The sequence below is a fragment of the Natator depressus genome, chromosome 7 (genome assembly GCF_965152275.1).
Source record: "Natator depressus isolate rNatDep1 chromosome 7, rNatDep2.hap1, whole genome shotgun sequence".
NCBI lineage: Eukaryota > Metazoa > Chordata > Testudines > Cheloniidae > Natator > Natator depressus.
The window spans coordinates 28,436,329-28,450,828 of NC_134240.1; the positions used below are offsets into that span (position 1 = coordinate 28,436,329).

Here is a 14,500-nt window from a genome sequence, read left to right on the forward strand (position 1 = left end):
ATTAAACTGTGGAACTCATTGCCACAGGACACCATCATAAATCAAGATTCTAAAAGAGATGATATATGTTATGTGAATAAGAAGAATATCCAGAGTTATAATCATTAATGACAATATACATTTTGGAAGAGCTATTAAGCCTCATGCTTCAGGGTTTAAGCCAATCTCCCAACTACTAGAGATTAGGAGGTTTTCTTCCACCTTCCTCTGAAGTATCTGGCACTGGCAACTGTTGGAGACAGACTACTGGACTAAAAGGACCACTGGTCTGATCCAGTATGGCAATTCCTATGTTCCTATGATCTTGGCCATAGGTTGTATTTGCACCAGTGATGTGATGATGAAATACTTGATTGCTGATATGTGAGAGTCATTAACTCCTACAAGAAATCCTCAACTTGACACCTGTGTCCAAAGGATTAAATGTAAACTAGCCATTGCTCTCAAGAATTTCTCTGTAGGTAATTTACTAAATCACTTGTTTTAATTTTGCTTAGACTTTTTTTACTATGTGATCAGAAATGGGTTTAAGTTGTTGTAACCTGCTCAGTGTTAGCAGTCTACCGGTAAGAAAACCTATTGAAAACAGTTGATTGTACTGTATAAGTGGATGTCGGATCCTCTGTCTCCATGTTATAGACTTCAAATAAATGCAGGTCCATAACAGACTGATTTTAATTCTTGGGGAAAAAATGTCAGTGTGTGGAGGAGAAGCAGCAATATATATATATATTTTTTTTGTCATCCCTTTGACACTTATGGAGATCTGAGGTATTAGGCTTTTAAGCTGCTTTGTACAGTTGAAACTCATTTGACAAGGACTTGCACAGATGGTGCTTTACTTTCTGTCAGAAATGTGACGCTTTTTAATTTCCCTCGGGTTGGCTGAGTGAATCTGGCCAGTATTTCCTCCTTGGATATATGTCAGGTGTTCTCTGATTTGCTTATCTGAAATCGAATTCACTCTGATAAGAGCAGTAAGTGGGTGCCTTTAACACTGGACAGGGCAGACATTATCAATCATCTGTTTTAGCCCTGATGTATTCAGTAAGTACTGTATCAGTAAATGCTTCCTCTCTAATATGCAGAAGAATGAAATGCTGAAACTTACTTATATATATTGGAAGCAAATTTCCTTTTGTGATGATAGGATACATTTGAAGAGCGGAGGAAAAAATGGAAAAAATCTACAGTTGACTAGACAAGGAGTTTCCTTTGGAAAGGAGATGTTAGTTTGTCCTTGATTTGGCTTAAAGCATCATAATAATATTAGCTGTGAAAAACCTGCCATACGGAGACAGGCACCCTGAAAACTGCTGACACCTGGAAGCCCCCAAATTCATCTTGGAGTGGACTGGGGCAGAAACACGTACAGTCGTTTAAAGATAGCATTCATTAATCTCATTGACTCCAGTCCATCTGTCAGGCAGATTGTTACCAGTATATACCTACTTAAATTATTAAGAAACCCTTTGCTTTATAATGTGTTTTAGTGAAAGCAATTGCCTGGGTTCTAAAAACAGGTTCTGCCATCTGATGCTCATTGAGTCTATAAGACCTATATGCTTACCTCTCAAAGGAGAATTTTGCTGCGAGATGCTTTTCCCATCACAAATTAAAACCAGGAAACAGAACAGCCTGTTAGCATAAAATCTGTTTTCCACTATTCATTCAGTCTTCACAGCCCTGGACCTGACCACTTACACTGTATACCATGCCTTGGGGGGAAGGGCAAGGGAGGGGGGATAAAAGTACTGTATCTGATCATCACACAGAGATATCTTGTCCAGTTGGAGACTAAGGTCTTGATTCAGGAAAGCACTTGAAAACATGATTAAGTGCCATTAGTCAATGAGATGTAAGCGTGTGCTTAATTTTAAGCATGTGCATAATCCTATCAAGTGTTTTGCTGAATTGGGACCCTGAGTCCTGATCGACATCACAAATATGGGTAGTGTTGGCAAGAGGATTTGACATAAAAGCTGGATACACTGCAATATTTGTTTTAAAGATCCATCTTCAGAGCTAGAAGTTGAACCAGGAAATAAAATCACTTTGTTGTGGCAACAGCAAATTAAGAACTGGTCCACTATCTCCCTGTTTTGAGTACCTGTGCTCATGCTGTATGAAGACAGTAGATTTTACTAATATGTATGGCATTCAAAAGGAGGTCCTTCATTAGTATTGTGAGCCATTGTTTGATATTGCCCATTTTAACAGTTATCCCATCCAGATTTTAAAGGAACATTGGTTGTTTTTCCTTGTGTACAAAGTTTATTTATTGGCCTAGCATTTAGACTAAAACGGCGGCCGCAAAAATGATGAGTAAGCTATCAACACTGGAATTTCAAACAGTATGAAATGTAGTAGATAGTCTCTCAGGTATGTGAATGTATCCAAGGTTCTATATGTGTATTTGTTTATGCATCGTGAATAAGTCACTCGGAACACCACTGGGGCCCTATCCTGCTATTTTCAGGGGCCTTGCTTGGGCAAAACGGTTTCTAATTACAGAGTCAGGTCATTATCCGCGTACAGCCAGAGCCTCAGCTGGTGTACATTAGTGTAGCTCCTTTGAAGTCAATGCAGCTAAGCTGGTTTGCCCCAGTTAACGATCTGCCCTGTAATGGATAGATTGAAGTGCAAGAAAAGATTATTTAATTATTTATTTTGCAGTTCTGAAATGTGGAAAAGTTTAAGTTTGTGAACTATTGAAATGGAAGTAATTTTTATGCAAAGGTCGATGTGTTTATTAATCAAATATATCCTTTTTTTCTGACCATCCTAGGCTTTTGGGCAGGCTCATACCAACCACAAGAAGGTAGCAGCAGATGGAGAGAGCAGGGAGGAGACTTTGATTCAGGAGTCTGCTACCAAAGAAGAGTACTACATGAAAAAAGTAATGGAGCTGCAGACTGAGCTAAAGCAGCTGAGGAATGTCCTTGCCAACACCCAGTCTGAAAATGAACGCCTTAATTCTGTTGCACAGGAACTGAAAGAGGTAAGGGCGAATGGATGCTGTGCATCATAGCATGAATTGTCAGAACACTTTGTTTCTCCCATTGTGAAATCAGTGTTCTACTTCATACCTGTGAAGTCATCCTGGTCAGTATTCACTGTATTTACCCCGCAGCCAGTAGGACAGGGTGTTGCTCTTGGGAGTGTAAGAAAGCACTGTATCAGCTAAGAAACAGGAAAATTGCTTAGCTCAGGCAGAAAGAATATCCTGACTCAGTTCTGTCTTGGCTTGCACCCTGGTAGCAACTTCTACAGTGAAATCAGTGGGGTTGGATCAATGTGTGAGATGGGACAGAATTTGGCCCTTTTATTTATATAGTAAACTTAGAACTTCCTGCAGCCTAACTTGAAAAGACACACATGCATGGGATAAAAACCTTGAACTTAGTTACTGTCAAGGTCCTAATATGATTTCTTTGTGTTTATAGTTATAAGTTTGTATTTATCTCATGGTAACAGACTGCTTTTCAAAGGTCACTTAAATTGCTGTTGCAAGAGATCTGACCCTTTTATTTCAGTCCTGATCATAATATTCCTTTAGTGTTATGGCTGCACAATATTAATAGTGCTGGGCTATCTGGAGGGAGAAAATAGAGACGTATAACTGATTAAACAAACAATTCCATTATTTATGAACTCTTATACTTCAAATAAAAACAAAATCATACAGGTATGGAGGGAGGTGAAACCGGTAACATTTTGAGTATAAAGTTCACAGACGTCAAACAATTCCTTAAATTTAGATAGGATAAAAAAGTCTAAATGCGATAAATTGCAGGGAAGTTATTTCATAATTGTTTATTATGAGACTTCTTGCACCTGCCTTTGAATCCTTGGATACTGGACTGGTGGGGTAGTTCTATATAGGTTAATTATCTGATACCTCTGGTATATATTTCACATTGCTAAGTGACTTACAGAGGTGCCTGGTTTAGTTTTCTTTCTCTTCTCTGTAATTGAATGGCATATACATGGAAAATACATGGCAGGATAAATTCTACAGAAGTGGGAAATCTTAAATTGAGTCCTTCTGGAAAATTCAATTATTTCAGCACAGTAGAATAGAATCAGTCAATACCTAGCCTTTTAAGTATAACAGCATGGGGATTTGCAGCATGAATTATTACAAGTTATTGAGCAGGAACAATCTAACTCTCTTCTATCGCTGATCCTGTGCCATGATCGCAGGACTATAAAGCTGGAGTCCAGGCATGCTGATATGCTCAGGCAACATGAGCATATGAACCAGTCTCTGCAAGCACATCCAAAGCTATCATGTATTTATTTACTACCATTAAGATCAGTTTAAATCCTTTCCCTTTCCTTTCTCTTTCCCCCGTCATACCCCCCACCACCAGGGCTTTGTGCACTTAATGAAATTCCAAATGTTCCTTAAAATGTGCTGATAGGCAGATTACAATCCAAAATCAACGAGTCACCAGCTGCAGTTGATGTTTTTTGTGCTGTCATGCTGAAACAACTCTGCCTGATTTGCTTGGAGGCATCATGTTGATTAATAAAATGTTGTCATGCTTGCATTAGGACAAGCTGTTTAGCTTGATTCAAGTCCATCCCTCCCCCAGTACACACATGCTGTTTGCATGAGATGGAAACTTTTTTTTGTAGATTTGTGCCGAGAGAGCTGAGCAGCTGTAAAGAAGGAAACAGTGACATCAGATCACTCATGGGAACTCAGGGAGATTCTTCCTCTGTTTAAAAAAGGAAGTTTGAAGTTTTCTGTGTTTGGAGTGGGGAAAATCTGCTGAATTTCTTCACCTTCTACATCTGACTAGAAATCAGCTGTGAGAATAATGTAAAGAATTTAATTTCATGTTTGACCATAAATTTTAAATGGATCTATTAAACTCCGAGGAATCCTGCATTTAAAAAAATGTTCAAAGTTTGAGAAACAATGTATTTTGCTATAGTGTGTGTGTGTGTATTCTAAAATTTAGACCCCTGCTGATGAGTTTGAGTACTTAAGAATAATGCTGCTTTAGAAAGAGTGGTTGTATGTCATTTCCTCTCTGTCATCTCATTGCTTTTCTCTTTTTCCCATTTAAGTCCCAGCTGTTTCTTCTGCTAGGAAAAAAATAACAGAAGGCTTTTAATGTTAAAGTGAAAACGTCTGGGCCAGCTGGCTAATATATTTTAGGATTCCCCCCCCCGTGAAGGTGCTTGCTTCTGCACCACATTTAAATTTAAACTATCCTGTAATTACCATTAATAGCTCTAATGTTGAGGCAGCATGAACAATGTTGTATTAGCTATCACAAGTTCTCCAGTCTATTTGGAGCCAAGTCAAAATGCCGCAAATGTCTAACCTGACAGACTCACCATTTTCCAAAGCAGTGGGTCAAGAAGTGGCAAAACTTCAAACAATTCCTATTTCGTCGTCATCATCTTCAGTGGGTTGAATAGCTAAATCGTTTAGCTACTTGGTTGAGTGTAACTGGGAAGAGACATACAGGCTTCTCTTTCTATAAAGATTATGGATACAATACATATAAGTGAGTTTATTCAAAGCCATTATAGGGGAGAATTGGAGGAGATTATGCAACAGCAGTTGTTGATTGGTGAGGAAAGTCTCCCCACTCCATTTACCATGCAGGCATGGACAGCCCTAGATTTGCATAGAAAGACAGACACCAGACCATAGTCCAAAAAAGACTCCATTCCCTGTGAATTATCCCTCTCAACAGCAACATAGATGGCATGGGGTGTGGCTAACTGGTCAATGACTGTACAGACAGATCCATTGGCTAACCTCCACTGTGGAGGAGAACTATCCAGGTCACAGACACTACTGCAATTTGCCCCTCTCCCCCTATCACCTGTCAGAGTCCCTGTGCAGGATTTGGCCCATTCAGTGTGTATGTTTGGGAAGTTCTGTTTTACTACTATTAGACAGATTTCTTCAAAAGGAATGGGCTGGCTCCTGAGATCTCTAATGGAACAGAGCGCTGTTCGCCTCCTCTCTGTTCATTTCAGATCCGGTCCAGGCTGGTAGTGACTTGTCACCTGATGAAGGAGGGTGTTTTGTCAACGAGATCTGAGATGGCTTCAGTCCATTTCCTAGTGGCGGTGCCCGTATAGCAAAACTGTCCCGAAGTCGAGAATTTGATGGACGAGGAGACTGAATCCCAGTCTCATTTTTAGAAGTGATATATTTGGCAGGGTTGGTGTGGGAAGCTAGCACTACCCATGCAGTGACCTATTGTGTGGATATAGGCCTTCAGTTTCCATTCTTGTCAACCTGGTATCCTTTTTTTTTTTTTTTTTTTTTTAATCATCTCAACATAAAGGAAAGATCAGTCTATCCTCAATAATAGAACAGGGAAATGGTTGTACTGAGGCTGATTAGCAGCTCATCTTGAGTTATATTGGACAATATAACGTCTGGGGGGAGAAAGCAGAAGGAGACTCCGCTGGTTGGAAGGCATGAGATGCGATGTCCTGAGGTTGGGGGTTCCACGACCACCGCTCCCAAGAGAAGGAGGCGGGTGGTGGTGGTCGGGGACTCTCTCCTCCGGGGGACTGAGTCATCTATCTGCCGCCCTGACCGGGAAAACCGAGAAGTCTGCTGCTTGCCAGGGGCTAAGATTCGCGATGTGACGGAGAGACTGTCGAGACTCATAAAGCCCTCGGATCGCTACCCCTTCCTGCTTCTCCACGTGGGCACCAATGATACTGCCAAGAATGACCTTGAGCGGATCACTGCGGACTACGTGGCCCTGGGAAGAAGGATAAAGGAGTTTGAGGCGCAAGTGGTGTTTTCGTCCATCCTCCCCGTGGAAGGAAAAGGCCTGGGTAGGGACCGTCGAATCGTGGAAGTCAATGAATGGCTACGCAGGTGGTGTCGGAGGGAAGGCTTTGGATTTTTTGACCATGGGATGGTGTTCCATGAAGGAGGAGTGCTGGGCAGAGACGGGCTCCACCTTACGAAGAGAGGGAAGAGCATCTTTGCGAGCAGCCTGGCTAACCTAGTGAGGAGGGCTTTAAACTAGGTTCACCGGGGGAAGGAGACCAAAGCCCTGAGGTAAGTGGGAAAACGGGATACCGGGAGGAAGCACAGTCAGGAACGTCTGTGATGGGAGGGCTCCTGCCTCATACTGAGAATGAGGGGCGATCAGCAGGTTCTCTCAAGTGCTTATATACGAATGCACAAAGCCTTGGAAACAAGCAGGGAGAACTGGAGGTCCTGGTGATGTCAAGGAATTATGACGTGATTGGAATAACAGAGACTTGGTGGGATAACTCACATGACTGGAGTACTGTCATGGATGGTTATAAACTGTTCAGGAAGGACAGGCAGGGCAGAAAAGGTGGGGGAGTAGCACTGTATGTAAGGGAGCAGTATGAATGCTCAGAGCTCCGGTACGAAACTGCAGAAAAACCTGAGTGTCTATGGATTAGGTTTAGAAGTGTGAGCAACAAGAGTGATGTAGTGGTGGGAGTCTGCTATAGACCACCGGACCAGGGGGATGAGGTGGATGAGGCTTTCTTCCAGCAACTCGCAAAAGCTACTAGATCGCACGCCCTGGTTCTCATGGGTGACTTTAATTTTCCTGATATCTGCTGGGAGAGCAATACAGCGGTGCATAGACAATCCAGGAAGTTTTTGGAAAGCGTAGGGGACAATTTCCGGTGCAAGTGCTAGAGGAGCCAACTAGGGGGGGAGCTTTTCTTGACCTGCTGCTCACAAACCGGGAAGAATTAGTGGGGGAAGCAAAAGTGGATGGGAATCTGGGGGGCAGTGACCATGAGTTGGTCGAGTTCAGGATCCTGACGCAGGGAAGAAAGGTTCGCACCGGGATACGGACCCTGGACTTCAGGAAAGCAGACTTCGACTCCCTCAGGGAACGGATGGGTAGGATCCCCTGGGGGACTAACATGAAGGGGAAAGGAGTCCAGGAGAGCTGGCTGTATTTCAAGGAATCCCTGTTGAGGTTACAGGGACAAACCATCCCGATGAGTCGAAAGAATAGTAAATATGGCAGGCGACCAGCTTGGCTTAACGGTGAAATCCTAGCGGATCTTAAACATAAAAAAGAAGCTTACAAGAAGTGGAAGGTTGGACATATGACCAGGGAAGAGTATAAAAATATTGCTCGGGCATGTAGGAATGAAATCAGGAGGGCCAAATTGCACCTGGAGCTGCAGCTAGCAAGAGATGTTAAGAGTAACAAGAAGGGTTTCTTCAGGTATGTTGGCAACAAGAAGAAAGCCAAGGAAAGTGTGGGCCCCTTACTGAATGAGGGAGGCAACCTAGTGACAGAGGATGTGGAAAAAGCTAATGTACTCAATGCTTTTTTTGCCTCTGTCTTCACTAACAAGGACAGCTCCCAGACTGCTGCGCTGGGCATCACAACATGGGGAGTAGATGGCCAGCCCTCTGTGGAGAAAGAGGTGGTTAGGGACTATTTAGAAAAGCTGGACGTGCACAAGTCCATGGGGCCGAACGAGTTGCATCCGAGAGTGCTAAAGGAATTGGCAGATGTGATTGCAGAGCCATTGGCCATTATCTTTGAAAACTCGTGGCCAACGGGGGAAGTCCCGGATGACTGGAAAAAGGCTAATGTAGTGCCAATCTTTAAAAAAGGGAAGGAGGAGGATCCTGGGAACTACAGGCCAGTCCGCCTCACCTCAGTCCCCGGAAAAATCATGGAGCAGGTCCTCAAGGAATCAATCCTGAAGCACTTAGACGAGAGTAAAGTGATCAGGAACAGTCAGCATGGATTCACCAAGGGAAGGTCATGCCTGACTAATCTAATCGCCTTCTATGATGAGATTACTGGTTCTGTGGATGAAGGGAAAGCAGTGGATGTATTGTTTCTTGACTTTAGCAAAGCTTTTGACACGGTCTCCCACAGTATTCTTGTCAGCATGTTAATGAAGTATGGGCTGGATGAATGCACTATAAGGTGGGTAGAAAGTTGGCTAGATTGTCGGGCTCAACGGGTAGTGATCAATGGCTCCATGTCTAGTTGGCAGCCGGTGTCAAGTGGAGTGCCCCAGGGGTCGGTCCTGGGGCCGGTTTTGTTCAATATCTTCATAAATGATCTGGAGGATGGTGTGGATTGCACTCTCAGCAAATTTGCGGATGATACTAAACTGGGAGGAGTGGTAGATACGCTGGAGGGCAGGGATAGGATACAGAGGGACCTGGACAAATTGGAGGATTGGGCCAAAAGAAACCTGATGAGGTTCAATAAGGATAAGTGCAGGGTCCTGCACTTAGGACGGAAGAACCCAATGCACCGCTACAGACTAGGGACTGAATGGCTAGGCAGCAGTTCTGCGGAAAAGGACCTAGGGGTTACAGTGGACAAGAAGCTGGATATGAGTCAGCAGTGTGCCCTTGTTGCCAAGAAGGCCAATGGCATTTTGGGATGTATAAGTAGGGGCATAGAGAGCAGATCGAGGGACGTGATCGTTCCCCTCTATTTGACATTGGTGAGGCCTCATCTGGAGTACTGTGTCCAGTTTTGGGCCCCACACTACAAGAAGGATGTGGATAAATTGGAGAGAGTCCAGCGAAGGGCAACAAAAATGATTAGGGGTCTGGAACACATGACTTATGAGGAGAGGCTGAGGGAACTGGGAATGTTTAGTCTACGGAAGAGAAGAATGAGGGGGGATTTGATAGCTGCTTTCAACTACCTGAGAGGTGGTTCCAGAGAGAATAGTCTAGAACCATCCTCAGTGGTAGAAGAGGACAGGACAAGGAGTAATGGTCTCAAGTTGCAGTGGGGGAGGTTTAGGTTGCATATTAGGAAAAACTTTTTCACTAGGAGGGTGGTGAAACACTGGAATGCGTTACCCAGGGAGGTGGTAGAATCTCCTTCCTTGGAAGTTTTTAAGGTCAGGCTTGACAAAACCCTGGCTGGGATGATTTGATTGGGGATTTGTCCTGCTTTGAGCAGGGGGTTGGACTAGATGACTTCCTGAGGTCCCTTCCAACCCTGATATTCTATGAATATTAGTGGTCATGTAATGTAGCAGGATGTGGTTGACATTGGATGCCTAAAATAATTAATAGATTCCAAGGCAAGAATAGACCATTGTGATCATCTAGTCTGACCTCCTGTGTAACGCAGGCCATAAAACTTCACCAAAATAATTCGCAAAACATATCTTTAAGAAAAACATCCAATATTGATTTTAAAATTGTCAGCAATGGAGAATCCACCATGACTGTGGTAAGTTGTTCCAATGGTTAATTCTTCTCATTGTTAAAAATGTATACTTTATTTTCAGTCTAAAGAGCTAGAACAAACATCTACCTCATGCTGTTGTCACCATCAGAAACTGTGTCCAAAAGGGGATGTGCAATAAAACTGTCTTCTCATAAGCACTCATGTGGAGGTGATCAGTGTTTTGCTAAGGAAAAAATGACCTCTGGTACACCTGAAGTTGCTGGAGTAGATCCAAGTGCTTTTGACCGTTTTCCGTTGAATCATCTAGTTCAGTTCTGTTGAGACAGGTTGACAGGGTGGTTACCAGATGTGAGTTCAAGTGCTGCCATTAGCTAGCTCAGCAGTTCTTGTGCCCTGGAGGAGTCATTGAAGGGACCCCTCCTGAACAATTTAGTAATTACCGCTCCCTTTTCTCTTCTTTCATCTCTTCTGCATTTTAGCAGTAGGATTGCAAAGCGGATTATTCCAACCCTCAACATTAGCCACGTACAGTAGATAGGAGCCAAAAAATAATTGAGCGGTGCTTTCCCAGAAGAGCATGGAAAGTGGAAAGATGCCTCCGTTATATAAACCGAAGAAGAAAATATATCTCAAAACAATTGTCTGTATTGTTTCAGTATCTGGGTTTAAAAAAAATCAAACTATTTAAGTACTAGGCAGGCTAAAATGACATGGCTCTATATAATCTGCAGAAAATTATGCTTGAAAAACAAAACTCTCTTATTCAGGGTTATCAGGAAGGTATGAACAAGCGTCATTCCTCTAAATCCATAAAGTGGCAGTTATTTTCCTAAGGAAGCTTTTTGTGTTGCTTTGTTCTGTATTATCAGTCATCTTCGCTTGGCTGCGCTATATAGAGAAAATGCATGTCAAACTGCAGGATAATTTACAAAATGCAGTTTCCTGATTCTGCTACCTGCAGGGATTTCTCCCTTTGCTTCCCCAATCCCACCTAGTTTTTGTTTACTTTTTTTTTTTTTGCATGGTTAATGCTGACAGTTTTTTTTTTCCCTTCCCAAAAATATTGTCCTGTGGGAGGAGTCACACAGTTTTATAAAAGTATATTTGCAGAGGGACAACATTTTGTACATGACAGTTTTGTTTATTTCCTAAGACCAACCCTTTCTCCTATGGGGACAAAGAAACCGTGGAGGTGAAGTAGGGTAGCAGGTTAATGTTGTATTAAGGAATTAGCCCAGTCACTGCACTTAGTGTCCTTTTCTCTTCCACATAAGTATCCAGTGCTACATCAGCCCTGTACTGATGGGCAAGCTTTCTGACTTCAACTCACACTCTAGGTAGCAATTCCCTTTGGTGACTTCTGCCATGCCCAGCTAGTCTGCACACTAACTCCTCCTGTTGACAGTATTTATGTACTGTCTGCAGCCTAGATGTCTGCCTTTTTTAAGGGCAGAGAGATGTTCTGAAGGCGCTCTCTCTGGGCCTGCTTACCAGGCAGGATTTTCTTTTTCTCCCTCTTTCTAAGCAGTATTTCCAACAGGGAGAGGGCACTAGCCTAAGGCAGGAGCAGCATTTGCTCAGTGGCAGCAGCATTTGCAGTGTGATCCAGCACTTGGATCCTCTCCTTTTTAGCAGCAGGAGTCTGCAGCGTCTTCCCCAGCCAACAGCGGTGCTAGAAAAAGTCATGTAGAGGGCTTTCAGGTCAGTGTGCTGAAGCAGGATTTTTCCTCCTGTTGCTTTTACCATTTGAACTGGAGCATGGCTTCAGGCACAAAGGCCTGGGGCAGTCAGAGGAAAGGGAATGCCCAAGGTTGGGGAACCCTCCCAGACAGCTGCTGTGGCAAAACATCTCAACGGGGAGGGCAAAAGCCCCTGTGCTTGGGGCTCTCAAAATGTGGCCTCTCTTGATCACTCTCCCCTAGGCAGTGGTTCTCAAAGCCGGTCCGCTGCTTGCTCAGGGTAAGCCCTTGGCGGGGCTGGCCGGTTTGTTAACCTGCCGCGTCCGACAGTTTGGCCGATCGCGGTTCCCACTGGCTGCGGTTCGCCGCTCTAGGCCAATGGGGGCTGCGGAAAGCGGCATGGGCTGAGGGATGTGCTGGCCGCCCTGAACAAGTGACGGACCGGCTTTGAGAACCACTGCCCTGAGGGATCAGCCAAGGGTTTGCTTCCTGTGGGCAACACTGGCTCTTTCACCTAGCCCTGAGACCCCAGACTAAGTCAGGCAACCCCTCACGGTCAGAAGCTTCAGGTTTGCCCTGGGCCTCATAGAAGTGCAATATCCTGGTCCCACTCCCCCCATAAGGCTCCCAATAGGCCCAGCTCACATAGGTGCCTGGGTTCTTTAGTTACTTGAGCCCTAGAGGTGACAGCGTCACCCATTCAAGATCAGTTTCCTGGGTTTTGAGTCTTGACATTAAAATACAGAACTGGAGATGGGAAAGATGTTGCTGAAAAGCACAGAGCCTGCTCTGTTCATAGCAGTTTGTCTGTGTTTTGATTTCTAGCAAGTGTGTATTTTTAGGTGCCAACACTGTCACCATGGTAGCCCATTAAGCTGGCTATTAGACTCAAAGCGCCCGTCTGCCTATAGCAGCACTGTCTGGTGCTCTTCTCTAAGTACACAGTAGGGCAATTGTTCAAGTCCTCCAAGTTCCCATAAGCACTTGCCTCAGCATCATAAGTAATGGGAAGAGTATTCCCAAAGTCATGGGTGCACTTCTCTTTCCCAGTAGGATTTATAGCTAAAAGGCTGATTAGTCCTTTGTGTATTGTTATCCTCTGTTTTTCCCCTCTCAAATAAACTGGTAAACTATTTACCTAATTCATATAGTGTTGTTAGTGTTGTTTGAGGTTTTTTTCTTTTAAAAAAATACACAAAAAATCCAAGTTGAGATAGTACTTCTATTCAGATGCACCTGCCAGGAAACTGAAAATAAAGGCCTCAACTTGCCAATTTGCAACACAATGAGGTGAGGTAAGGATGAAGATGTTGTTAGTCATATAGCCTCATAAATTTGCGTGCACACACTGCAGGCAGGCAGATGGAGTAAGCCTCATTCCCTAGCCTGAAGATTTTATAATCAAAATAAAATAGACAAGACAGGACGTGGGAAAACAGTTCATGTAAGGGGTGGGGAAGAAAGATTTATGAGAACAAAGTAGAAAGTCCTGGAAGAGACTTATAGGAGGAAAGAGGAGTTGCTTAATGATAAATAGAATATAGAAGAATAGGAGAGTAGGTGTGAAGCTGGGGCCTGGTCTGTACCTAAAAGTTTGATCGATCTAGCTACATCACTGCAGGCTGTGAAAAATTTCCTGCCCTGTGCAACATAGTTAGGTCAACCTAACCCTCACTGTAGATACCACGAGCTACCATGTCTTGGAGAGGTGGATTAACTCTGGTGACGGAAATGGCCGTTGTAATGTAGACATGGCCTCAGTTTTTTAGAAAAGGATGAAAGAAGCAAAAAGGAGAAAGGAAATAGTGGTGCACGAAGAGCAAAAGAGAGAGATCGTATCAGAGATGTAAATGAGAGTGAGAATGAGGCCTCTGTTTCTGAGCTCCTGACATACAGGAGACCAGTGAAGGATTTCATGAAGGAAGGTGACGTGATCAGAGCAGTGGGAAACAGAGACAGCTTTAGCAACAGCATTTTGGAGAAATGTGGGTGGGAAGAGGTTGCAGGTGGATAAGAGGTGAAGAACAGTGGAGTTGTCAGTGTTGGTTGTGGAAGAAAAGGACTGACCTGCATAGTTAAGTTTGATACAGAATTGTAGTAAATGGGTCAAGTAGAAAACAGGTTTGGAGAGAGTGAGCTGAAGATTCTAGCAAGACACCTAGGAGACCAGAAACAGTTGAAGGTACAAGAGGGAAAAGGGTGTGAGCAGAGAGGTAAATTTGTCATTGGTGTAGAGGCTGAAGCTGTGGGAGCAGAGGTGGCCACCTAAAGAGGGAATGTAGATGAATAAGAGGAGGGGATGAAGGGTGGAAAAGAGAGGGGGAAAAGGACCATTACAGAGATGCTAAAGGAGCAGTCAGAGGCTGTCTCTTCACTACCAAATTTAGTGTGGTGCTTGTTGTTTGTTTTTGGTTTTTTGACTGTTTGGTATAAACAAGGCTCAAGTGTTATTTATGCCTTTATTTTCTTTATATTCTTTGTCTTTTATACAGTGCCTGAGCCACACTAACGTTTATACCAGGGCTCAAAAATGGGTAGTCCAGACACAGCCAGAGGGAGATGAAAATCAGGAGAGTAAAGGTTAGCAGAAGCAATAATGGAGAAAGTGAAGGAGAGAGTGGACTGAGTATATTATAGAGCTGG

The 14,500-nt window shown here is 43.6% G+C and overlaps 1 protein-coding gene across 2 annotated transcripts in view; it reads left to right on the forward strand.

Moving 5' to 3' along the window:
* BICD2 (BICD cargo adaptor 2) overlaps window positions 1-14,500 on the forward strand; it is a 153,934-nt gene that overhangs the window by 84,461 nt on the left and 54,973 nt on the right. For both annotated transcript variants that reach the window (XM_074957791.1, XM_074957792.1), the window contains exon 2: window positions 2,789-3,001. In XM_074957791.1, the coding sequence (XP_074813892.1) occupies window positions 2,789-3,001 (213 nt within the window). The remainder of the gene's footprint in view (window positions 1-2,788; window positions 3,002-14,500) is intronic.